The sequence below is a fragment of the Nansenia antarctica genome, assembly GCF_963989245.1.
Source record: "Nansenia antarctica genome assembly, chromosome: 4".
Lineage (NCBI taxonomy): Eukaryota > Metazoa > Chordata > Actinopteri > Argentiniformes > Microstomatidae > Nansenia > Nansenia antarctica.
Window position 1 is genome coordinate 36,590,134 of NC_137689.1, and position 25,765 is coordinate 36,615,898.

Genomic DNA, 25,765 nt, shown 5'->3' on the forward strand with positions numbered 1-25,765 from the left:
GGGTCGGAGTGGGGGGGTTGAGGCAGGGTCGGAGTGGGGGGGTTGAGGCAGGGTCGGAGTGGGGGGGTTGAGGCAGGGTGGGAGTGGGGGGGGTTGAGGCAGGGTCGGAGTGGGGGGGTTGAGGCAGGGTGGGAATGGGACTCATTTTCAGCTCTGGACTTTGATGCCTCAGACCGGCCCACTTAAATTCACAACCGATTACAGTATATTAAAATCATGTAATTACAACCTTGGTATTTTAGTCTGTAATAGCGGACTCACTGTTCTCTACAGTCTTCTCTACATTTACAGGATGCTATGTGTGGATACCCCTTACATTTAGACAAGGGTACACAGTCAATCAATCACCTGCTTCAGTGCAACAATAATTGGGTTAACACTAGGAAAGCCGTGAGGTGTCATTGGGCACCAGTGAGTACAAAACAATTTCTACCTTTGCACTCGATCAAATGTCAGGACCCTCCTTTCATGACTTTTCAACTTTTTTTTTGATATGTGCGTTCTACCACCCAGAATCTTTACATTTTCAAAATCGAGTTTGTATAAAGCGATTTTGTAGTATTTCTGTGTGTGTCTGTGTATTTGCCTTGGTATTCGGCTGCCATCTTTTTCTCCAAGGCTGCAATTCTCTTTTATATCAGCAGAGGTAGCAAGGGGACACACAGTGTGCTCAAACTTCAGGCTTCAGTGCTGAATTAGATACAGTGGAAAAGACTGATAAGTATGTAACATAATGTGTTTATATATAGGCTATATATAGCAATAGGGATACATAAGATATGTATATGTACAGACAGTTATGAAAATGATAAACTGTACAGTATGTCTCCCAATCCCTTCAGATTTGTTGGAGCTGAGGGTTTTTTTCACAGCGGGTTTACCCAAGTTGTTCCACGCAATAGTGATAAGATATTATGATATGTGTAGCCTATGTACAGTTATGAATGATACACTGCACAGTATGTACCTATCAAGTTGTGTGGTGCATGCATAGCTACCGCAGCGAAGTAATTGCCTAACCTACGTTTGATTATGCCTGTACTCATCAACGAATATTATATAACGAACGGATATTTATAATATTGTATATAATGTTTTTTATAATGTTTTTTCTGAGTGGGGCAGTCCCACTCATAGTTTTCATGTTATTGGACTGATATAGTGAAGACAGACAGGAAGGTAAGGAGAAGAAGGGCCGACATATGTGTGCACGACCACGGTGCTAGACCACTGGACCATGTTAGGCCACCAGTATATTGATAATTGATAATAAGATATTGATAGGATGGAGGGATGTTAGGATGGAGGGATGTTAGGATGGAGGGATGGAGGTCTGTTAGGATGGAGGGATGGAGGGATGGAGGGATGGAGAATGAAGTGACGAAGGAGTAATACGAGAAGTGTCGGAAAGAAATCAACACACCTCTCTAGCTGTAAGATATTCCCATCATCCCCCCGCCAGATAGAGAGGAGGAGGAGGGAGGCGGGATGAGGGGGAGGTTTGAAAGTAAACATTGATGTCCATGTGACGCTACTCCTGGTAAGATTGGTGGTGAGGTCAAGTGACCAATCAATTCATCTAATTTGTATACCACATTCCGTACCCCAGGCCCGGGGGTACGGATGTACATATGTATTTCGCTGCCGCAGAAAGTCAATCCAAATCGTGTGAAATGACGTGCGTTGTGCATTGAATGACACTATTTACAGCGCTGTCATTTTTCAAATAATGCAATAGGATATATATATGAATTTACAGAAACACATCATCATGAATGGAAACACGCAAGAGCGTGTATTACACGCTTACAATGCTTACAAGCTTACAGCAGTCGCCGGGCTGATGTTACGGCCGGCGTGAAGTTCACGACAAATAAACACGACAGGCTTGTGCATCTCTGTGAAGCTCATAATTATAATAACACAATATTGCAATATTTATTACTATTATTTTTGTATAATAATAATCAACCATCATTCGTTAGTAATGAAAACTCCCGCAGTCCCGATCAATCTCCTCTCCACTTGACACATTACATAACCAAGATTTCTTTTGACATCACAACAATGTCAACACAATCACAACAGAGTCTTATTTTATCCAATCAGGTTTTATATTTTGATTATGACATCATGTCTTTCAACATTGTCACACTTTTCATTACACACATTAGCGGCATAAAAAATGATGGGCTGGGCATGCGAGGGAGCGTGCTTATTCTGGCAGATTGTGAAATATTAAAACCAATAACATTCTGAATGATTTATCATTCTGTACTCTTTCATGTTTTTTCTTTCAGCTCTTTTCACTAATATAGGTGAAACTAACTATAACAGGTTGCGGCACATGAACGCTCCGTGCAGGCACGCGCTCCTGTGAGATCATTCAAGTTTCAAGTATATTTGTCATTATACCAAATACAATTATATAATGTAATCAAAATAAAAAGAATGAACATATTCAGCCATTCCATATAATCACAATATAACAACCCCTGTGAGCAGTTGCAGGGGCTGACAGGCTGACATTACCGGCGAAGTTCACGACAAATAAACAGACTTTATCACTGTGAAGCTCATAACTATGATAACACAATATTGCAATATTTATTACTATTATTTTTCCCTGCTTCTCTGCGCATAGGAACTTTATGCATTTTTAGAGGTAGTGATCTTGTCATTTTCTCTTCTTGTGTGACATCGCCATCCAGCGATCTTTGTGCGTCAGTACACACTCCCCCATTGTGAAGAGTGGTAGTGTGATTCGACACCTTGTCGCGCTAAAAGTAGGTGAAAAAACGTTGCACTCGTAGTGTTAACTAGTTTCTACATTAAGTACGTGACTACAGGTGGTCAGAATCAGATACCTGGTTGAAAGTAAAATATTTTGAACATCCCTGCATTATATACAGTACATGAAAACACAAAAGGGCATATAAATTCTTCAGCACATTTATTTGATTTATTTGACACCATGATGTCAATGGGAAAAGAGCGGCGCAATGCTACCAGAGATCATTTCAAAACAGTGATAATCGAGGCTGCGTTCGTAAATACGCTCTGGAAATCTGATCAGCACTCATGGAATGCCTCTTGTCCAATCAAATTACTTGGTCACTTTATGATGTTGCTCCTAGTGTGCGTTCCGGCACTCTCAGAGCAAAGTTACGAACGCAGCCCAAGAAACGAGAAGAGACAAGTAAACTCCGACATGGATATCGTGATTGTGTGCATGCGCCAACGTCTAACAAGTGCCTACCATTCAAATGTGTTAAGTTATATTATATAATAGGTTAAAAATACGGGAGATTTACAGGAAAATATTTAAACGGGAGCACAGCGGGAAAGAAAGGCCCAGACCGGCCCAGAACCACACCGGCCCACCGGGAAAACTCCAGATCCTCCCGATTAGCCACCCCGGGCCTGGGGTACGGAATGTGGTATACAAATTAGATGAATTGATTGGTCACTTGACCTCACCACCACTCTTACCAGGAGTAGCGTCACATGGACATCAATGTTTACTTTCAAACCTCCCCTCATCCCGCCTCCCTCCTCCTCCTCTCTATCTGGCGGGGGGTTGATGGGAATATCTTACAGCTAGAGAGGAGTGTTGATTTCTTTCCGACACTTCTCGTATTACTCCTTCGTCACTTCATTCTCCATCCCTCCATCCCTCCATCCTAACAGACCTCCATCCCTCCATCCTAACATCCCTCCATCCTAACATCCCTCCATCCCTCCATCCTAACAGACCTCCATCCATCCATCCTAACAGACCTTCATCCCTCCATCCTAACAGACCTCCATCCCTCCATCCTAACAGACCTCCATCCCTCCATCCTAACAGACCTCCATCCCTCCATCCTAACAGACCTCCATCCCTCCATCCTAACAGACCTCCATCCCTCCATCCTAACATCCCTCCATCCTAACAGACCTCCATCCCTCCATCCTAACATACCTCCATCCTAACAGACCTCCATCCCTCCATCCTAACAGACCTCCATCCCTCCATCCTAACAGACCTCCATCCCTCCATCCTAACATCCCTCCATCCTAACAGACCTCCATCCTAACATCCCTCCATCCTAACAGACCTCCATCCCTCCATCCTAACAGACCTCCATCCTAACATCCCTCCGTCCTAACATCCCTCCATCCTAACAGACCTCCATCCCTCCATCCCTCCATCCTAACATCCCTCCATCCCTCCATCCTAACAGACCTCCATCCCTCCATCCTAACAGACCTCCATCCCTCCGTCCTAACAGACCTCCATCCCTCCATCCCTCCATCCTAACATCCCCCCATCCCTCCATCCTAACATCCCTCCATCCTAACATCCCTCCATCCTAACATCCCTCCATCCCTCCATCCTAACATCCCTCCATCCCTCCATCCTAACAGACCTCTATCCCTCCATCCTAACATCCCTCCATCCCTCCATCCTAACAGACCTCCATCCCTCCATCCTAACAGACCTCCATCCCTCCATCCTAACATCCCTCCATCCTAACATCCCTCCATCCCTCCATCCTAACATCCCCCCATCCCTCCATCCTAACATCCCTCCATCCTAACATCCCTCCATCCCTCCATCCTAACAGACCTCTATCCCTCCATCCTAACATCCCTCCATCCCTCCATCCTAACAGACCTCCATCCCTCCATCCTAACAGACCTCCATCCCTCCATCCTAACATCCTTCCATCCTAACATCCCTCCATTCCTCCATCCTAACAGACCTCCATCCCTCCATCCTAACATCCTAACATCCCTCCATCCTAACAGACTTCCATCCCTCCATCCTAACATCCCACCATCCCTCCATCCTAACAGACCTCCATCTCTCCATCCTAACAGACATCCATCCCTCCATCCTAACAGACCTCCATCCCTCCATCCTAACATCCCTCCATCCTAACATCCCTCCATCCCTCCATCCTAACATCCCTCCATCCTAACATCCCTCCATCCTAACAGACCTCCATCCCTCCATCCTAACAGACCTCCATCCCTCCATTCTAACATCCCTCCATCCTAACATCCCTCTATCCTAACATCCCTCCATCCTAACAGACCTCCATCCTAACATCCTCCCATCCCTCCATCCTAACAGACCTCCATCCCTCCATCCTAACATCCCTCCATCCTAACATTCCTCCATCCTAACAGACCTCCATCCCTCCATCCTAATATCCCTCCATCCTAACATCCCTCCATCCTAACATCCCTCCATCCTAACAGACCTCCATCCCTCCATCCTAACATCCCTCTATCCTAACATCCCTCCATCCTAACATCCCTCCATCCTAACAGACCTCCATCCCTTCATCCTAACAGACCTCCATCCTAACAGACCTCCATCCCTCCATCCTAACATCCCTCCATCCTAACATCCCTCCATCCCTCCATCCTAACATCCCCCCATCCCTCCATCCTAACATCCCTCCATCCTAACATCCCTCCATCCTAACATCCCTCCATCCTAACATCCCTCCATCCCTCCATCCCTCCATCCTAACAGACCTCCATCCCTCCATCCTAACATCCCTCCATCCTAACATCCCTCCATCCCTCCATCCTAACAGACCTCCATCCCTCCATCCTAACATCCTAACATCCCTCCATCCTAACAGACTTCCATCCCTCCATCCTAACATCCCACCATCCCTCCATCCTAACAGACCTCCATCTCTCCATCCTAACAGACATCCATCCCTCCATCCTAACAGACCTCCATCCCTCCATCCTAACATCCCTCCATCCTAACATCCCTCCATCCCTCCATCCTAACATCCGTCCATCCTAACATCCCTCCATCCCTCCATCCTAACAGACCTTCATCCCTCCATCCTAACAGACCTCCATCCCTCCATCCTAACATCCCTCCATCCTAACATCCCTCTATCCTAACATCCCTCCATCCTAACAGACCTCCATCCTAACATCCTCCCATCCCTCCATCCTAACAGACCTCCATCCTTCCATCCTAACATCCCTCCATCCTAACATTCTTCCATCCTAACAGACCTCCATCCCTCCATCCTAACATCCCTCCATCCTAACATCCCTCCATCCTAACATCCCTCCATCCTAACAGACCTCCATCCCTCCATCCTAACATCCCTCTATCCTAACATCCCTCCATCCTAACATCCCTCCATCCTAACAGACCTCCATCCCTTCATCCTAACAGACCTCCATCCTAACAGACCTCCATCCCTCCATCCTAACAGACCTCCATCCCTCCATCCTAACAGACCTCTATCCTAACAGACTTCCATCCTAACAGACCTCCATCCCTCCATCCTAACAGACCTCCATCCTAACAGACCTCCATCCCTCCATCCTAACAGACCTCCATCCCTCCATCTTAACAGACCTCCATCCCTCCATCGCTCCATCCTAACAGACCTCCATCCTAACAGACCTCCATCCCTCCATCCTAACAGACCTCCATCCCTCCATCTTAACAGACCTCCATCCCTCCATCGCTCCATCCTAACAGACCTCCATCCCTCCATCCTAACAGACCTCCATCCCTCCATCCTAACACAGCCGCAGAGAGGAATGCGCTACAGAGAGTCGTGAGAACGGCCCAGAAGATCACCGGCGCCCCCCTCCCCTCTCTGGAAGAGCTGTACAACACACGCTGCCTCAGGAAGGCCTCCAAGATCTCCAGAGACCCATCCCACCCTGGGTACGAACACTTTGCTCGGCTGCCCTCGAACAGGCGGTACAGGACCATGTTCGCAAGGACAAACAGACTGACGCTCAGCTTCTACCCCAGGGCCATCCAGGCCCTGAACACAGCAAAGACCTAGGTTCTGGGCCCTGGACAGTCTGGACGGATTGATGGCAGCTGCTGGATTGAAAATCAGGTGTAGTGCTGAGGCACAAATGTGTACATTTCAAGCCTGCAAACTGCGGCACTTTAAATGAATTTGCAATAACACTATGTGCAATATGACAACCCTAGGGTACACAAGGTTGCAGAGAATAGGAAATGTTAGAATAGGTATAGCATAGCATAGAGTACAGCACAGTGTTTTATTTGTACAGTATAGTATAGTGGATAGTGTACATAGCCTTTATTTATGTAAACCAGCTCCTTTCCCTTCTTGTTTTTTTTTCTTGTTTTTTCTTTCCTAGCACCAGGGGAGCCCCCCCTCCCAAATGTCGTTGTTTGGTACCTGTACTATATCAATGACAATAAAGACCATTCATTCATTCATTCATAACAGACCTCCATCCCTCCATCCTAACAGACCTCCATCCCTCCATCCTAACAGACCTCCATCCCTCCATCCTAACAGACCTCCATCCCTCCATCCTAACAGACCTCCATCCCTCCATCCTAACAGACCTCCATCCCTCCATCCCTCCATCCTAACAGACATCCATCCCTCCGTCCTAATAGACCTCCATCCTAACAGACCTCCATCCCTCCACCCTAACAGACCTCCATCCATCCTAACAGACCTCCATCCCTCCATCCTAACAGACCTCCATCCCTCCATCCTAACAGACCTCCATCCCTCCATCCTAACAGACCTCCATCCCTCCATCCTAACAGACCTCCATCCCTCCATCCTAACAGACCTCCATCCCTCCATCCTAACAGACCTCCATCCCTCCGTCCTAACAGACCTCCATCCTAACAGACCTCCATCCCTCCGTCCTAACAGACCTCCATCCTAACAGACCTCCATCCTAACAGACCTCCATCCCTCTGTCCTAACAGACCTCCATCCCTCCGTCCTAACAGACCTCCATCCTAACAGACCTCCTGAAGGCAGTGGCAGTCACTCTCCTAGTGGGTTTATACGAGCCGCTCTGCACGGACCTCCACTTTTGGTTTGATATTTCATACGGTTGTGACATTGTGTACATTTTGTGTTTACTTTTTGCGAGTGTGTGTGTGTGTGTCTGTGCCAGTGCCAGGATGATGAGTGCCAGATGCAGTGGGATTGGTCGCTGTCCATGAATCCTCTCACCTTGTCCTTTTCACCTGCGCAAACACAAACCAACACAGATCCACATGCTGCCCAGTACTGCCCTCCCTTCTCACCACCGTGCGACACATCACCACATCACAACTCTTTCCACATCATCCGCCTTCCCTGCCCCCCACCCAATAGCTCTCTGGCAAACAGAGACAAACAGAGTACCCAACTGCACTACTAAGTCCAGTTCACCTTTAGACCAGCTGCTGACCCCCCTCTCGTCTCCCCCCATCATCCTTCTATTATAACCGCAGGGGCGTAAGCCCCTGTGGCCCTCCTTTCATCTTGTCTCGTTCACCCGCCGCCCCACAAGCGGGGCTAACGCTACCTTTCATGTCCTCCACTGAGCATACCCATTGAGCCTTTGGCATGAGGCTAAGGTTAAATCCCTAGCCTGTGTCTGACTTGAAGCGAACTATTCCCTCTCCCTGTGCCCATGTCAGTTAGAGAGTTAGCATGAAGCCAAGGCTAAATGCTAGCGGAGCGTCTGAACTGAGACTTACTCTTGTTTGGTTTCCCCCACAGAGCCAGGAAGTTAGAAGGACGCTGACCCTCTTTCCTTATCCCCAGTCCAACCAGAAGGTTAGCATGAAGCTAAGGCTATCACAGCTGTGAACTGAGGCTAACTCTTACAGCATCTCCATAGAGCCAGACATTTAGCATGAAGCTAACTCTCCCTCCTCCTAACCTCTGGAGGCTACCTCCCCCCCCAAATACATATTACTGAACGGGCCTACCGGGCCCAGGCCCAGGGGCCCCAGAGATCAGGGGGCCCTTTGCATTTCTTGTCGCAGGGATGCCGGTAGAAAATGTCCTACTGTAACTGGGACAAATGAGATTCCTTATATGAACGTAAAAAAACTATTTTGAATATACTTTTGAATATACTATTTTGAACAATTTTATAGGGGCCCACGTCTTGCAAAAAAAAGAGAAGCTTGTGTGGGCTACATAGTTTCTATAGCCTACTCAGATTCTAATGCGAATACAGGCTACATTCCCATTAGATTAATGAGTAGGCTATAGAAACTAGACACTAGAGGACGCCATTAAAGTTTGTGTACTGGGGACAGGTCACGAGGTCACACTGGTGCAGGTCTTTTACAGATCTTTTATTAAGGCTGAAGATGCTAAAAGCCCACAAGGACTACTCCGCGTAATTATCGATTGTGGCCTGCAATCTATGTTTCCAAATGTCTATGTTGCGCTGCGGCTATTTTTGACTCTGCCTGTAACCAATTGCGAAGGGGGGCGGTCATTCTCTGTGCTGTCCAGGATTAAAAACGAATTGCGGACTAAAATGACGCAACACCGTCTCAAGGCTCTTTCTCTCATTCGCAATTGAGAGCGAACTGACCAAATCACTGGACTTTAATGATATTGTGGATGATTTTGCACAAAGCAGAGCCAGGAAAAAATGCATTGCATAAGGTAAGACTATTTTATGATTAATTTAGTCTTATAAAGCCATCCTGTGGTTGCTATATATGACACCATAGTGTTGCCAATTGTTTTTGGTTGAAAGCGGTGTATTTTGTTACTGTACATGTACTGTTGTTGGCTTCAATTGAGTGTAGCATGCCTGTGTTGTAAATCCTGTGTCGTTGAAATACAGGTGAATTTTTTCTAGTTATTGTGCTGTTGGCTTTGAGTGTTCCTCCGCTGTAAAACCTGTTGAGATGCAGGTAAACGTAGGCTATGTCTTATATGCTGTTGGCATTGTGTTTACTTGCGCTCTAAAAAAAATGGTGTTTGCGCTGGGGAGGGGGGGGGGGGGCCTTTCTACACGTCCAGGCCCAGGGGCCCATTTTTTCATGATCCGTCTATGTCCCCCCCCTCCGGAGGAGTGACATTTCAGCCCAGTCCAGCTGCACCATCAGTGGGGAGACTTAGAGATGACAGTAGCCTAATCCACCATGGCTAATCCAACACAGCACAGCCCCCAAACTGTCTCTGGCCTGGGTAGGACATGTGGTATTTTTACACAGAGAATTACCAAGGTTGCAGGGTAAAAAAAATGAGAAAAAAATGAGATAAAAAAAATTAAGAGATGATGATCAATGATCCGTTTCTTTGGTTTTACTATTTATAGGTGTGTGTTTGAATATAATGAATATTTTCCTTTTATTCTATGAACTACTGATGACATTTCTCCCAAATTCCAAATAGAAATATTGTCATTTCACAAAATGTTATCAAAAATGTATTTATTTGCAGAAAATGACAACTGGTCAAAACAAAAAGATGCAGTGTTTTCAGACATCAAAGTAAACAAGTTCATATTCATTTTTAAACAACACAATACTCATGTTTTAACTTAGAAAGAGCTCAGAAATCAATATTTGGTGGAATAAGTCAGATATTCAATCACAGCTTTCATGCGTCTTGGCATGCCTTCCACCAGTCTCTCACATCGCTGTTAGGTGACTATGTCCCTCCTGGCACAAACAATTCTAGCAGCTCGGCTTTGTTTGATGGCTTGTGACCATCCATCTTCCTCTTGATCACATTCCAGAGGTTCTCAGAGGGGTTCAGGTCTGGAGATTGGGCTGGCCATGACAGGGTCTTGATCTGGTGGTCCTCCATCCACACCTTGATTGCCCTGGCTGTGTGGCATGGAGCATTGTCCTGCTGGGGGAAAAAAACATATCCTCAGAGTTGGCAGAGCAGAAGGAAGCAAGTCCAGGACAACCTCGTACGTGGCTTGATTCATGCGTCCTTCACAAAGACAAATCTGTCCGATTCCAGCCTTGCTGAAGCACCCCCAGATCATCATCGATCCTCCACCACACATGTCACAGTGGGTGGGAGACACTGTGGCTTGTCGGCCTCTCCAGTTCTCCGTCTAACCATTAGACTACCAGGCGTTGGGCAAAGCTGAAAACACTCCAGTCCTCTATGGTCCGGTCCTTATCGTCCTTCGCAAACATCATCCTGCCTCTTCTTTGCTTATCATTGATGGAAGGGCTTTTTTCTAGCTTTGCCCGACTTCAGCCCTGCCCCAAGGACCTGGTGGTGGTCATACTTCAGCCCTGCCCCAAGGAGCCTGGTGGTGGTCATACTTCAGCCCTGCCCCAAGGAGCCTGTCTCTGACCGTCCTTGCCATGTAGGTCACGTGACGTCATCCTACGGTTGTTGAGTGACATTCTAATGAGTTGCCCGTCATCCCTGTCAGTGGAGAGTCATTTTCGCCCTCTGCCACTCTGTAGCTTTGTTGTCCCCAATGTCGGGCTCCTCCTCATCGCAGATACTTATGGCCACTGTGACAATGGTCGGAAATAGTTGTGCTCATGTAACAGCTTTCTCCACTCTCACAAAGGTGTTGAAAGACAACAAGCTTTAACATGGTGACAGCCTTCAGTAACATTACCGCAGGAAGTCACACCCTTATCCCTTCAAGTTCACCCTCCCCCCCCCCCCCCCACACACACACACACCCCTTCCTTCAGTTTTTCTCCGGGGGAATGGAAGATGAGAGGGAACAGAAACATATTATTACATTTATGTGACTGGTTCTAGATAGGATTACTCTATACATGCTTCTGATTTTGCCTGAATCCCTTCCCATGATGCTGAGCAGAGGAATCAGGGTGTGAGATACAGGAGATAGGGGAATGACACACTTAGCTTAGGGAATAGAAGGGTGGGATTGTGGGAGACTTTTATTTTTGATCCCATCTCTTTTTCCCGCTCAGTCACTTCAATTATCCTCTTCCTTATCTCTCCATCCATGGGGAACATGGGAGATAATTAAGGAACGGCACGGGCACCGTGGTTATTGGTTTAAAATGGTGATTACCGCGTGGAGCAATTCAAGTGTGTGTGTGTGTGTGTGTGTGTGTGTGTGTGTGTGTGTGTCTGTCTGTGTCTGTGTGTGAGAGAGAGAGAGAGAGTAGATGAGATTGTAATTCTACACACCTTCCCGCCAGCGTACTTTAGAAAAATGTGAGTCAGCTTTATATCACCATGTTTCCTTTATATCACCATGTTTAAATCACCATGTTTCCTTGATATCACCATGTTTCCTTTATATCACCATGTTTATATCACCATGTTTCCTTTATATCACCATGTTTATATCACCATGTTTATATCACCATGTTTATATCACCATGTTTCCTTTATATCACCATGTTTATATCACCATGTTTATATCACCATGTTTCCTTTATATCACCATGTTTCCTTTATATCACCATGTTTATATCACCATGTTTCCTTTATATCACCATGTTTATATCACCATGTTTATATCACCATGTTTATATCACCATGTTTATATCACCATGTTTATATCACCATGTTTCCTTCATATCACCATGTTTCCTTTATATCACCATGTTTCCTTTATATCACCATGTTTCCTTTATATTACCATGTTTATATCACCATGTTTATATCACCATGTTTCCTGGCCCTTTTGGGCTGTAAGGTTTTACTCAAAGCCTTTGACTTGGAACACAATGCAGCTACTGTCAGTCCAAAGACAGAGCTCCACCTTACTGTAGTACAGTAGACTTAACCACCACGGCCACTGATTACAACAGCAGAGGGTAGTACACAGTGTATATGACCATACACCCCCCCCCCCCCGGGCTCAGCTTCTCTCCATCCTGTAATTGCTGTTTAAATGCCACTGTTCCACACACTAAATAAAACTTTATGGCATGCCACACTAGGCCGTCAATGATCAGATTTGTTACCGACGGCGTTAGGTTGAAAGGTTGCTAATTTAACGAACGTGACATTTCAGATTGTGGTTTATGTATTTAGCTTATCATCTCAGGCTTATTAGAGCTTGAAATGAAGTTCAAACTGTCAGAACGCCGATAAAATAGTTGTAGCCCTGGAATACTGCTGGGATGTGCAAGATGTTTGGTGCTAATTGGTATAACTCAATTTAAGAGTGCTTTAACTGCGGTTGTGGTTGGTTCTCTTTGCTGTTTTATTCTCTGTTATTCTCATTTTTGTTTTATGGTCTTCAGTTGGTTTAAAAGTACGGTTGGGAGCATCATCAGCAAACAGATGAACCACCCAAAAGCCACAAACTCTGACAACTAATGATTAGGAATTTGATAGAGACAACTAAACTAATATACCTCAAGTAATATAGAGCACAATGTCAATATACAAAGTTCAAGAATGTTGAACGTATTACATTCTCTCATATTTTCTTTCTCTCTCTCTTTCTCTTTCTTTTCATTCTTCTATCATTCTGTGACCCAGAACCTGGACTACTACCAGCAGACGTCTGAGCAGTACCACCAGGCAGCCACCCAGGCCGAGGCCCACATTCAGTAAGTCCCTAACCCTAACCCTGGGCTCCCAGCTCAGCCTGAGGAGAACCCATGGCTGGAGAGAACACTGATGTTCCTCTGGTTGTCTCCGCTGTCCTTATCTCTCCGTTTTACAATGTCTCTCACCCATCCTGTACTGTTATTACCAGCTCTGTCCCAGTACTGTTCAAGAGCTCCCTTTCCTTATGGGCTTCCATTCCTCTTCGCCATCTAGACGAGTCTCTACACAATGTTTTCAGCAGTCCACTGTACTGTACAGTATACGCTGATCAGTGGTCGTAAAGAATAAGACGCCAAATACTTCCTGTGCATAGATTGCTTTTTCCTGCTATGACTGATGGATAGATGATTCACTTACTTAGACAAATGTATTTGTTGTGAGTCGCTTTGGGTAAAGACGTCTCCTAAACGGCGAACACGTCAATATGAATGTAAAAAGGGTAGGCAACATCATATAAGCTGATGCTTCAGCCTACACCTTTTCTGTCATTTCCTTTGCTTGCTTTTGTTTTACATTGAGTTGAATGCCTTATTGATATGTATGTTGTACAAAAAAGGACAGAAATATCCTACTACTTAAGGAAAGGAAACAAGGCTGTGCAAGAGCGTTTGGGACGTCGCCACCTGAATAGTGTGTCACTGTGCTCCGTTATATCATGTACTGATGTGGAAAAAGAGGAGATGGGGGAAAAGGAGACCATTGACGTGTACACCTTCTGTCCATGCATCTTGATGGCACCGTGATCTGACCCTCAGAGTAGAGGCGTTCAGTGTGGAGAGGTTCTTCAGCTGTTTAGAATAACCTTTCCATCACCCCACTTCCTGGATAGAGTGGTGTTGTGAATTCCTCCCTGGTCCGTTTAGCATAATGGAGCAGACAGGGCATGTAGAAGTGTATATATATATATATATATATATATATATATATATATATATATATATATATATATATATATACTGTAAGTGGATTCCTGTAAGTGGATTAGCAACATACGGTTTGTGTAAATTATAGAGAGCATTAAGTGATCACTCGGTACTGTGCCTAATGGCATGTGATAGTTTGAACTACATACCTTTTGTTCTCTGTTCTATTCCAGCACCGCTACATCTGACGCGTGCACAATTCCCCTCACCCACCTGACAGAAATAGTGAAGGTTACCATGGCAATCAACTGCCTTCTGACTGACTTGAACAAAGTACACAAGAAATACCCTTCAGGTTTGGAGGTAAAGAAAAGCTTAACAGGAAGGGTTTGGAAGGAACAGAATCTTCCTTCGGGCGGTGGTTTTTAGAAGAGCGCCAGCTGTTGAAAAGCAGGTCATTTTTATTCCGCCCTTGATTGCCGCCATGCTGGCAACCGCCACTGGTTGGGGGCTCTGCCAATTTCCACCCCACATCCCCTACCTTGTTCATCTCTACCCAGAAACACCATTCGCACCTCTCTGTGAAGAAGAGGAGAGTGTTTTTTGCGTGCGAGTGGCGGACTGATTATGGTAAAACAGATGAAAGCCGTGCAATGAATTTGGCTTGTTTCGTCCCGTCTGTTCTTTTCTTGAACTCCGTCTTCACCTCTCCTTTTATCATTTCCACACACCCCCACCGCCTCCCTACTCTCCCACACACCCCCACCGCCTCCCTACTCTCCCACACACCCCCACCGCCTCCCTACTCTCCCACACACCCCCACCGCCTCCCTACTCTCCCACACACCCCCACCGCCTCCCTACTCTCCCACACACCCCCACCGCCTCCCTACTCTCCCAAACACCCCCACCGCCTCCCTACTCTCCCACACACCCCCACCGCCTCCCTACTCTCCCACACACCCCCACCGCCTCCCTACTCTCCCAAACACCCCCACCGCCTCCCTACTCTCCCACACACCCCCACCGCCTCCCTACTCTCCCCCCGCCTCCCTACTCTCCCCCTGCCTCCCTACTCTCCCCCCGCCTCCCTACTCTCCCCCTGCCTCCCTACTCTCCCACCGCCTCCCTACTCTCCCCCCGCCTCCCTACTCTCCCACTGCCTCCCTACTCTCCCCCCGCCTCCCTACTCTCCCACTGCCTCCCTACTCTCCCCCCGCCTCCCTACTCTCCCCCCGCCTCCCTACCCTCCCCCCTCCTCCCTACTCTCCCCCCTCCTCCCTACTCTCCCACCGCCTCCCTACTCTCCCACCGCCTCCCACACACCCCCACCGCCTCCCTACTCTCCCCCCTCCTCCCTACTCTCCCACCGCCTCCCTACTCCCCCACCGCCTCCCTACTCTTCCACCTCCTTCCTACTCTCCCACCGCCTCCCACACACCCCCACCGCCTCCCTACTCTCCCCCCTCCTCCCTACTCTCCCCCCGCCTCCCTACTCTCCTACCTCCTCCCTACTCTCCCACACACCCCCACCGCCTCCCTACTCTCCCACACACCCCCACCGCCTCCCTACTCTCCCCCCTCCTCCCTACTCTCCCCCCGCCTCCCTACTCTCCCACCTCCTCCCTTCTCTCCCTACTCTCCCCCACCTCCTCCCTACTCTCCCACCGCCTCCCTACTCTCCCCCCGCCTCCCTACTCTCCCCCCGCCTCCCTACTCTCCCCCCGCCTCCCTACTCTCCCCCCTCCTCCCTACTCTCCCACCTCCTCCCTACTCTCCCACCTCCTCCCTACTCTCCCCCCTCCTCCCTACTCTCCCACCTCCTCCCTACTCTCCCCCCGCCTCCCTACTCTCCCCCCGCCTCCCTACTCTCCCCCCTCCTCCCTACTCTCCCACCTCCTCCCTCCTCCCCCACCGCCTCCCTACTCTCCCCCCTCCTCCCTACTCTCCCACCTCCTCCCTACTCTCCCCCCGCCTCCCTACTCTCCCCCCTCCTCCCTACTCTCCCACCTCCTCCCTCCTCCCCCACCGCCTCCCTACTCTCCCCCCTCCTCCCTACTCTCCCACCTCCTCCCTACTCTCCCACCGCCTCCCTACTCTTCCACCTCCTTCCTACTCTCCCACCGCCTCCCACACACCCCCACCGCCTCCCTACTCTCCCCCCTCCTCCCTATTCTCCCCCCGCCTCCCTACTCTCCTACCTCCTCCCTACTCTCCCACACACCCCCACCGCCTCCCTACTCTCCCACACACCCCCACCGCCTCCCTACTCTCCCCCCTCCTCCCTACTCTCCCCCCGCCTCCCTACTCTCCCACCTCCTCCCTTCTCTCCCTACTCTCCCCCACCGCCTCCCTACTCTCCCACCGCCTCCCTACTCTCCCACCGCCTCCCTACTCTCCCCCCTCCTCCCTACTCTCCCCCCGCCTCCCTACTCTCCCATCTTACTGCCCACACTCTCTCATTTCCTCCCCAAACTTTGTCTCGTCGCTGCAAATTACATTTCTCTCCTCAACGCCACATCATGTCTGTGCAGTAATAACCTGGGAGGATGGGAATCTTTTTTTCCCCCATTTATTTATTTATTCTCCCTGCCGTGTTAAATGTATTTATCTCTGATGAGCCGTTCAGCTGCGCGGAGTAGAAACCTGCCTGGAGAACCTGCCTGTAATTTAATATGTGTTCAGTTAGCAAGTGTTTAATTGATTTACGTAAAAAAAAATGAAAAAAAGAAAAGAAACGGTGGTCTTTTTTTTCCTTATTTGAGTCTTTTTTTCTTTTTCTCTGGAACGTCACACTGCCATTTGCGGAGTTGCTCATTGTCTTTCTTTTCTTTTTTCATTTATTGCCGTTCGTTTCTACATGACTGGCCACGCGTCTGTGTTTGGTTAGTATTAGATTGTTTCTTTGCTTTAAAAAAGAACTAAATGTTAAGTTAATTTGCAGTTAGTCATTTAAATGTCTTGTTGATCCAAGACCGGAGCCGTGACCCGTTGTGTTTCCTGACTCCTCATCTCAAGACGAGGAGGAAGGAACCCAAACATGACAGCCGTGCAAATATCTGTGCAAAACATCCTTGGACACACATGCAGGATATACATGAAAGTCCAATTATGCAAGCAGGTTTCAAGTTAGGATTCAACCCTTGCTTATTAATATTCCTTCCCCCTCTCCTTATAGGATAATCCACCAAACAGTACCAGTCAGTACGCCCAAAAGGGATCCTTTAATAAAAACATATGCAGTGCCGTTGCTAATTCACAGACATTTGTGTGGAGTGAAATTGTCTGAAGTCAAATCATATCTATCTGAAGGGAATCAAATCCAATTGGATTGATGTGGGCCTTTGTTGACGTTCTTGTCTTCCCCAGGTGGTGGGAGGCTGTTCAGATATCAATAAATTTTATTTAGAGGATTATTTTTCCATTTGTTTTTGCATTTCCCAGAGGCAGCACATTAGTCCAGCTGCAGAGTTACTCATTATGTTTTAGCTGCATTAAGAGCACATACTGGCACACACCATTTATTACACACACACACACACACACACACACACACACACACACACACACACACACACACACTTTCTCTCACACACACACACACATACACACATACACACACACACACACACACACATGCACGGATATACACACACACACACACTTTCTCGCGCACACACTTTCTTTCTCTTACACACACACACACACACACCCTCTATCTCTCTCACAGATGCACAGCCATATTTGTATTCAGGCGGCCTGTGGCTCGTCATGTTCTGTCACAGTTTGGGCAGCAGCTTTTCATTGTGCCGTGGTCACGCTGTCATTTCACACTACACTGACCACCCGGTAATTATTCACTTTACTGAGGCGGGGGGGGCAGAGGACCCCCGCTCCCTCCACACAGCTAACTAGTTCACTCTCTCTCTCTGTCCTTCTTACTCTTTCTCTCCTCACTCTTTCTTTGTCCTTCTCACTCTTTCTCTCATTTGTCACTCTTTCTGTCATCACTCTTTCTCTTACTCTCTCTCTCTTTCTCTCTCTTTCTCATCACTCTTTCTCTGCCTTTCTCTCAGTTTCCTTCCCATTCTGTCGTTCGTCTTTCCTCCCTCACCTGTCTTATGTACCTTTGTCACTGTTTTGCTTTGCCCTCTATTTCACCTCTTCTCTCCCTTCTCTCCCCTTACCTCATTGCTCTCCACCCCTCTCCCTGCCCCCCCCCCCCCCCCCATCTCTCTTTGCTAGTGGTAGGCACAGTATTACCACATTATATACACAGTGATGTAGTAGAATTCTGGACACCAGAGAAAATGACGAAGATAAACGCTAAAATGTTCAAATCCGTCAGTTTTCGTAATAAGGTGATTAAACGCTATTACCCCTCTGCTACGGCACTGATTATACAACTGATAATATACCTGATTATATACCTGATTATATACCTGATTATACACCTGATTATATACCTGATTATATACCTGATTATATACCACTGATTATATACCTGATTATATACCACTGATTATATACCACTGATTATATACCTGATTATAGACCACTGATAATAGACCACTGATTATATACCTGATTATAGACCACTGATAATAGACCACTGATTATATACCTGATTATATACCACTGATTACCTGATTATATACCTGATTATATACTGATTATATACCACTGATTATATACCTGATTATATACCACTGATTATATACCTGATTATATACCTGATTATATACCACTGATTTTATACCTGATTATATACCTGATTATATACCACTGATTATATACCTGATTATATACCACTGATTATATACCTGATTATATACCACTGAGTATATACCTGATTATATACCTGATTATATACCTGATTATATATAGTACAGGCCAAAAGTTTGAACACACCTTCTCATTCAATGCGTTTCCTTTATTTTCATGACTATTTGGTACATTGTAGATTCTCACTGAAGGCATCAAAACTATGAATGAACACATAATTTAATTAATTAATTTTGCCATTTAGCAGACGCTTTTAATCCAAAGCGACTTACAATTACGAATTACAGGGACATTCCCCCTGGAGTAACTGAGGGCTAAGTGCCTTACTCAAGGGCACACTAGTAGTGGTGTGGTTTCAGGCGGGATTTGAACTCACAACCTTCCGATTACAAGTCCAACTCACTATCCACTAGACCAGAGGTTCCCAAAGTGGGTGCCGCGGCACCCCACCTGTCCGGGGGTGCCGCCAAATCTGCTCGTAAAAAAAAATAAAAAAAAAATAGTATAATATAAAATTATAATAATAATACATGAATAAACGTTTGTTTATTACATGTGCAATGGAGTTCATAAGCAAATAAAATATATATTTCTCAGATTTGAAAGATATTAATTTACTAACTAGGCCTACTAGTTACTAACTAACTATTCCTCACTGAAGTCTTGGACCAAGCGGTGAAAATGGTTAATTATGTAAAATCACGCCCGCTGAAGTCACGGCTGTTCAGCACATTGTGCAATGAGATGGGGTCCGAGCATGAGGGGCTCTTATTACACACAGAGGTCCGCTGGCTGTCGCTGGGCAAGGTGTTATCCCGTGTCTATGAGCTCCAAGATGAACTGATGTCAGTGAGCACGACTTGCCATACAAAGAACAATTGGAAGATGAATCGTGGTGGATTAAGCTTGCTTATCTGGCAGATATTTTCAGCCACCTTAATGACCTCAACATAAAAATGCAAGGGAAGGCTGAGAATATCCTGACAGCGACAGACAAACTGAACGGATTCCGATCCAAATTGAGACGGTGGCAAGACGGGGTGGCCAAGAAAAACACAAATGTTTACGTTGACGGCCAATGACGCAGCACACAAGTCAGCGTCTTTCTTGAATCTGATCGCTGCGCACCTACGTATGCTGGAGGAGAGATTTGAGTCGTATTTCCCTCCAATGAACGAAGACTTCGACTGGCTCCGGGATCCGTTCAACCCCCTCTCATCAGCATCAGCCGCTAGTTTGAGCAGCAAAGCTCAAGATGAACTGGCAGAGCTCATTATGGACCGCACACTGAAGCTCAAACATGGTGAGCTAGGTTTGGATAGGTTTTGACTGCTTGTGGGACATGAATATCCATCTCTCTCAGAGAGCGCCATCAAGGTGCTTTTACCCTTCCCAACCTCCTACTTGTGCGAGCTGGCTTTTTCTTCTCTAGCATACGTCAAGAACAAGACACGCATGCGTCTGTCAGTGGAACAGGACCTGCGTGTCGCGGTGTCCACTATCTCCCCCCCGCATAAAGAGACTCTGCTCCCAAAAGCAGGCGCATGTGTCCCACTAATGCGCACAACATATTTCTTTGTTTTGTATTTCTCTCAATTTTTACAATTCTGTCATGATTATTATTGTTAAATTATTATACCCGTTTGGTTCAGATGTGAAATAATAATCTCAGAATGAGCATTGAAATGAGAATTACATTTTAAGGCATTATTTTAAGCCCCCCAAAAAAGCATTGTTCCATTGATTGATTATACAGGCCTTTGATATTTTATTTGTGTGAAGAATTCCCTCTGAGTCTCCTCCCATATTATACAATCCTTGAGGGCCACAATTTTATTTAATTTAGCGATAGTTTGACTGACCTATGCATTCTTGCCCATCCATTACAGTTCATTTATGACTTTTATTATCTTGTTAAAATTAATTGGGGCAATACTTATGTATTATATATAAACACACATTTTCAAACCAATTCATCGTGTATTGTTTTTAGTTTAGGCTCCGAGGCATTTTTTTAAATCTTCGTAGAGTTGGGGTGCCTTGGAGAAGGGGGAAAGCTTCAGGGGTGCCTTGGTTAAAAAAAAGTTTGGGAACCTCTGCACTAGACCACCACTACCACACCAATAGGAATTATGTATTTAACAATAAAGTGTGAAATAACTCTAAATATGTCTTATATTTTAGATTCCTCAAAGTAGCCACCCTTTGCTTTTTTGTTGTTAATAAAATATATAATAATACTATTAAATATAATATGTGTTAATAATAATATGTTATTATATATATATAATATTATTATAATATATTTTATTAACAACAACAACATTTATTTTATTAACAACAAAAAAGCAAAGGGTGGCTACTTTGAGGAATCTAACATCTAAGACATATTTAGAGTTATTTCACACTTTTTGTTAAGTACATCATTCCACATGTGTTCATTCATAGTTTTGATGCCTTCAGTGAGAATCTACAATGTAAATAGTCGTGAAAATAAAGGAAACACATTGAATGAGAAGGTGTGTCCAAACTTTTGGCCTGTACTGTACCTGATTATATACCTGATTATATACCACTGATTATATACCTGATTATATCACCTGATTATAGACCACTGATTATATATCTGATTATATACCTGATTATATACCACTGATTATATACCTGATTATATACCTGATTATATACTGAGTATATACCACTGATTATATACCTGATTATATACCTGATTATATACTGATTATATACCACTGATTATATACCACTGATTTTATACCTGATTATATACCTGATTATATACCTGATTATATACCTGCTTATATACCTGCTTATATACTGATTATATACCACTGATTATATACCTGATTATATACCACTTATTATATACCTGATTATATACCTGATTATATACCTGATTATATACCTGATTATATACCACTGATTATATACCACTGCTTATATACCACTGATTATATACCTGATTATATACCTGATTATTTACCTGATTATATACCTGATTATATACCTGATTATATACCTGCTTATATACCTGATTATATACCTGATTATATACCTGATTATATACCACTGATTATATACCACTGCTTATATACCACTGATTATATACCTGATTATATACCTGATTATTTACCTGATTATATACCTGATTATATACCTGATTATATACCTGCTTATATACCTGATTATATACCTGATTATATACCTGATTATATACCACTTATTATATACCAGATTATATACTGATTATATACCTGATTATATACCTGATTATATACCTGATTATATACCTGACTATATACCAGATTATATACTGATTATATACCTGATTATATGCCTGATTATATACCAGATTATATACATGATTATATACCACTAATTATATACCTGATTATATACTGATTATATACCACTGATTATATACCTGATTATATACCTGCTTATATACTGATATGAGTATGTATGTATGTATATGTGTATGTATGTATATGAGTATGTATGTATGTATGTATATGAGTATGTATGTATGTATGTATATGAGTATGTATGAGTATGTATGTATGAATGTATATGAGATTATGAGTATGTATGTATGTATATTAGTATGTATGTATATGAGTATTGTCACGATCCAACTGTTCCTAGTTGTCATGGTAAGCTCATTGGGTGTTGATTGGTACCCCAGGTACATGGGGGAGTGGCTTGCCTGTTGGCGGTTTTTGAAAGGTATATTGACAGGTGCTCATTTGCTACCTGAGGGTGGTTGAGAGTGGAGTTAAGTGAAGAGAGAAATACTGATTGAGGTGCCTTATCTAGAAGAGAACCCCTTGGACAATTATTATCAAGACTATTACCGTGTGGAACATTGGATTACCCCCGAGGTCGTGTTGTGTCGTGTCCGGTTTTGTTTGTTTTGTTATATGTCAATAGTAATACTGAATGGGAAGGAACACCCCACTGAACGAACGTGCGGGCTGTTCAGTATCCCCGCGGACCACGCCACGATACATCGGAGCCAGGTAAGCCATTTCCCCTTAACATCTACCTGGGTGCTGTGAGCTAACCCTGAGCTGATCTACCTGTGTCCGGCCTCGGCCCTGTGTGGGAACGAGCCCATTGAGTATCAATGTACGCACATTGCTGTTGGGTCGTGACAGTATGTATGTATGTATGTATGTATATTAGTATGTATGTATATGAGTATGTATGTATGTATGTATGTATGTATATGAGTATGTATATGAGAAGTGGCATGTAGGGTAAACAAATTATAAACCAACAGATGTAACCGTGGCGATGGCGATGGTGACATTCTAATGACTACTGTCACTCCCACCGTTGGCGTTCTCCAGGAAGATAAAACAATGTGATGCTGCAGCAGCGTCGTTCAAATTAAATGATATAGAACCAAATTGAAACGGGGCTGCGATAAACCAGCGACAGATTTGACAGACTCCCAAAGAGCATGTCTCTCTAACGTAGGCTAGGGAGGGAGAGAGGGAGGGAGGGAGGGAGGGAGGGAGTCGTTGAACCAGAAGCCTCGGTTGATCAAAAAGTTATCAGTCGGAGATATGACACACTCCTTATCTGGTCCGACATGTCACCTGTTTTAATGAACCCCCCACCCGTTATCCAGCCTCCCATCTTTCAATCCCTTGATTCGTGCCGACTTGTGAAGTGGATTTGTGTGTGTGTATGAATGGGTTAGACTGAGAGACTGTGTCCTGGTCAGCCTGACACTGCTATCTCCTCTCGGTATCAGAACTGGCAGTGTGCAGGTGTGGTCAGAGCCGCTATCGGTTGAGTTATTTTGGAGATATTGGTATTTGCGTTTGTGTGAGATTTATACATAGTGTGTCTGGTAAAAAAAAAACTCCTGTTCAAGGTGAAGCATGTCCAGACATTGTGCGTGTGGCTCCCGCCTCTGGCTACACTGAGGGGGTAGTGGTGGCCTATAGTGAGTTGGACTGGTGATCAGAAGGTCATGAGTTCAAATCCCACCTGGGAACTCCACCCTGCCACCCACCACCCTGGGCCCTTGAGTGAGACACTTGGCCCTCAGTTACTCCAGGGAGGAGACTGTACCTGTAATCTCTGTCATTGTAAGTCTCTTTAAATAAAAGCATCTGCTAAATCGTATAAATGTACACTGACGCTTTGAAAATATACACATGCTACGTTTCCTAATACCGGCAAATGTGCTTATATAAAGCGCAGTGTTTGGACCAAAACAGCCTTCGGATCTTCACTGTGTGTTTATGGTCTGTACAACACACGCTGTCTCAGGAAGGCCTCCAAGATCTCCAGAGACCCATCCCACCCTGGGAACGAACACTCTGTTCGGCTGCCCTCAGGCAGGCGGTTCAGGACCATGTCCGCAAGGACAAATAGACTGAAGCTCAGCTTCTACCCTAGGGCCATTCAGGCCCTGAACACAGCAAAGACCTAGGTTCTAGGCCCTGGAAAATCTAGACAATTTGATGGCAGCTACTAGATTGTAATCATAAGTGCAATACTGAAATACAACTGTGAACATGGCAGCTACTAGATTGTAATCATAAGTGCAATACTGAAATACAACTGTGAACATTTCAAACCTGCAAACTGCGACACTTTAAATGAATGTGCAATAATACTATGTGCAATATGACAACCCTCGTGTACATAAGGTTCAGAGATAGGAAATGTTAGGATTTTTATAGCATAGCATAGAGTACAGCACAGTGTTTTATTTGTATAGTATAGTAGTATAGTATAGTGGATAGTGTATATAGCCTTTATTTATGTAAACCAGCTCTTTTCCCTTCTTGTTTTTAGTATTTTTTTCCTAGCACCAGGGGAGCCCCCCCTCCTAAATTTCGTTGTATGGTACCTGTACTGTATTAATGACAATAAAGACCATTCATTCATTCATTCATTCATTCCCTGCTAGCTACTGATGTGTAACGCCATTTGAAACGTCACAAGCAGTACATAACACCCGGCATAACGCTTACAACGAAAGACAGCAAGCCATTACTCACGACATGAGATGCTTGCTCATCAACATCATTGGGTATTCGTCCTAATCTGTGAAATCTGTCCAGATGACTGCTTTATGTAGGCCTGTGATGATGGACGGAAATCTGAATGTGAAAATCTAGGAAGTGGAATCTGTTCATGACATGTCATCACAATGTTGCTAGGTGAAAGGTAGAATGCCATTAGTTGTTAGAACAATAATATCATTCATTACTGTCAGGACGACAATTGTTCATACACCAGTGTCATAAAAGTGTTATGGGGGGGTGGTTACGGAACAGTGCTCTGGCATTTCCTTTCTTTTGATCCAAGCACGACCAAAGCACCTTTGATCTCAGCTCTTCCTATTACAAGTCAGCGATATTAAAAACAGATGCCACGAATGCTGTTGTGAAGAACCCAAATCCCTGTCAGAATACATGAATAACCTCTCTCTGTCTCCTCAACACAGACACACACACACACACACACATACACATACACACACACACACACACACACACACACACACACACACACACACAGCATAATAAAAAGCTATGCTATCATCATCGCTTCCCTTTCTTCTTTCTACATTATTCCTTGTGTAGTCTCTTCAGCCGCCCAGAACTCATGCCTTCTTTATAAACCCCACTGATTCTTGAAAGGAAAAGTCTAAAATAATGGGGGAAACTTTCACGGTTTCTACTTAATCTCTTTCCACAACATGCTTACGTATGCACACCATCAAAGGCAGGAGCAATTGAAGTGTTGTTGTTTTTTTCCCTC

General features: G+C 45.0%; 1 protein-coding gene across 1 annotated transcript in view; it reads left to right on the forward strand.

The window, feature by feature from the left end:
* The window catches only part of chchd6b (coiled-coil-helix-coiled-coil-helix domain containing 6b), a 140,832-nt gene that overhangs the window by 77,659 nt on the left and 37,408 nt on the right, over positions 1-25,765 (forward strand). The window contains exon 6 of the mRNA XM_080529888.1: positions 13,239-13,309. Within this exon, the coding sequence (XP_080386014.1) occupies positions 13,239-13,309 (71 nt within the window). The remainder of the gene's footprint in view (positions 1-13,238; positions 13,310-25,765) is intronic.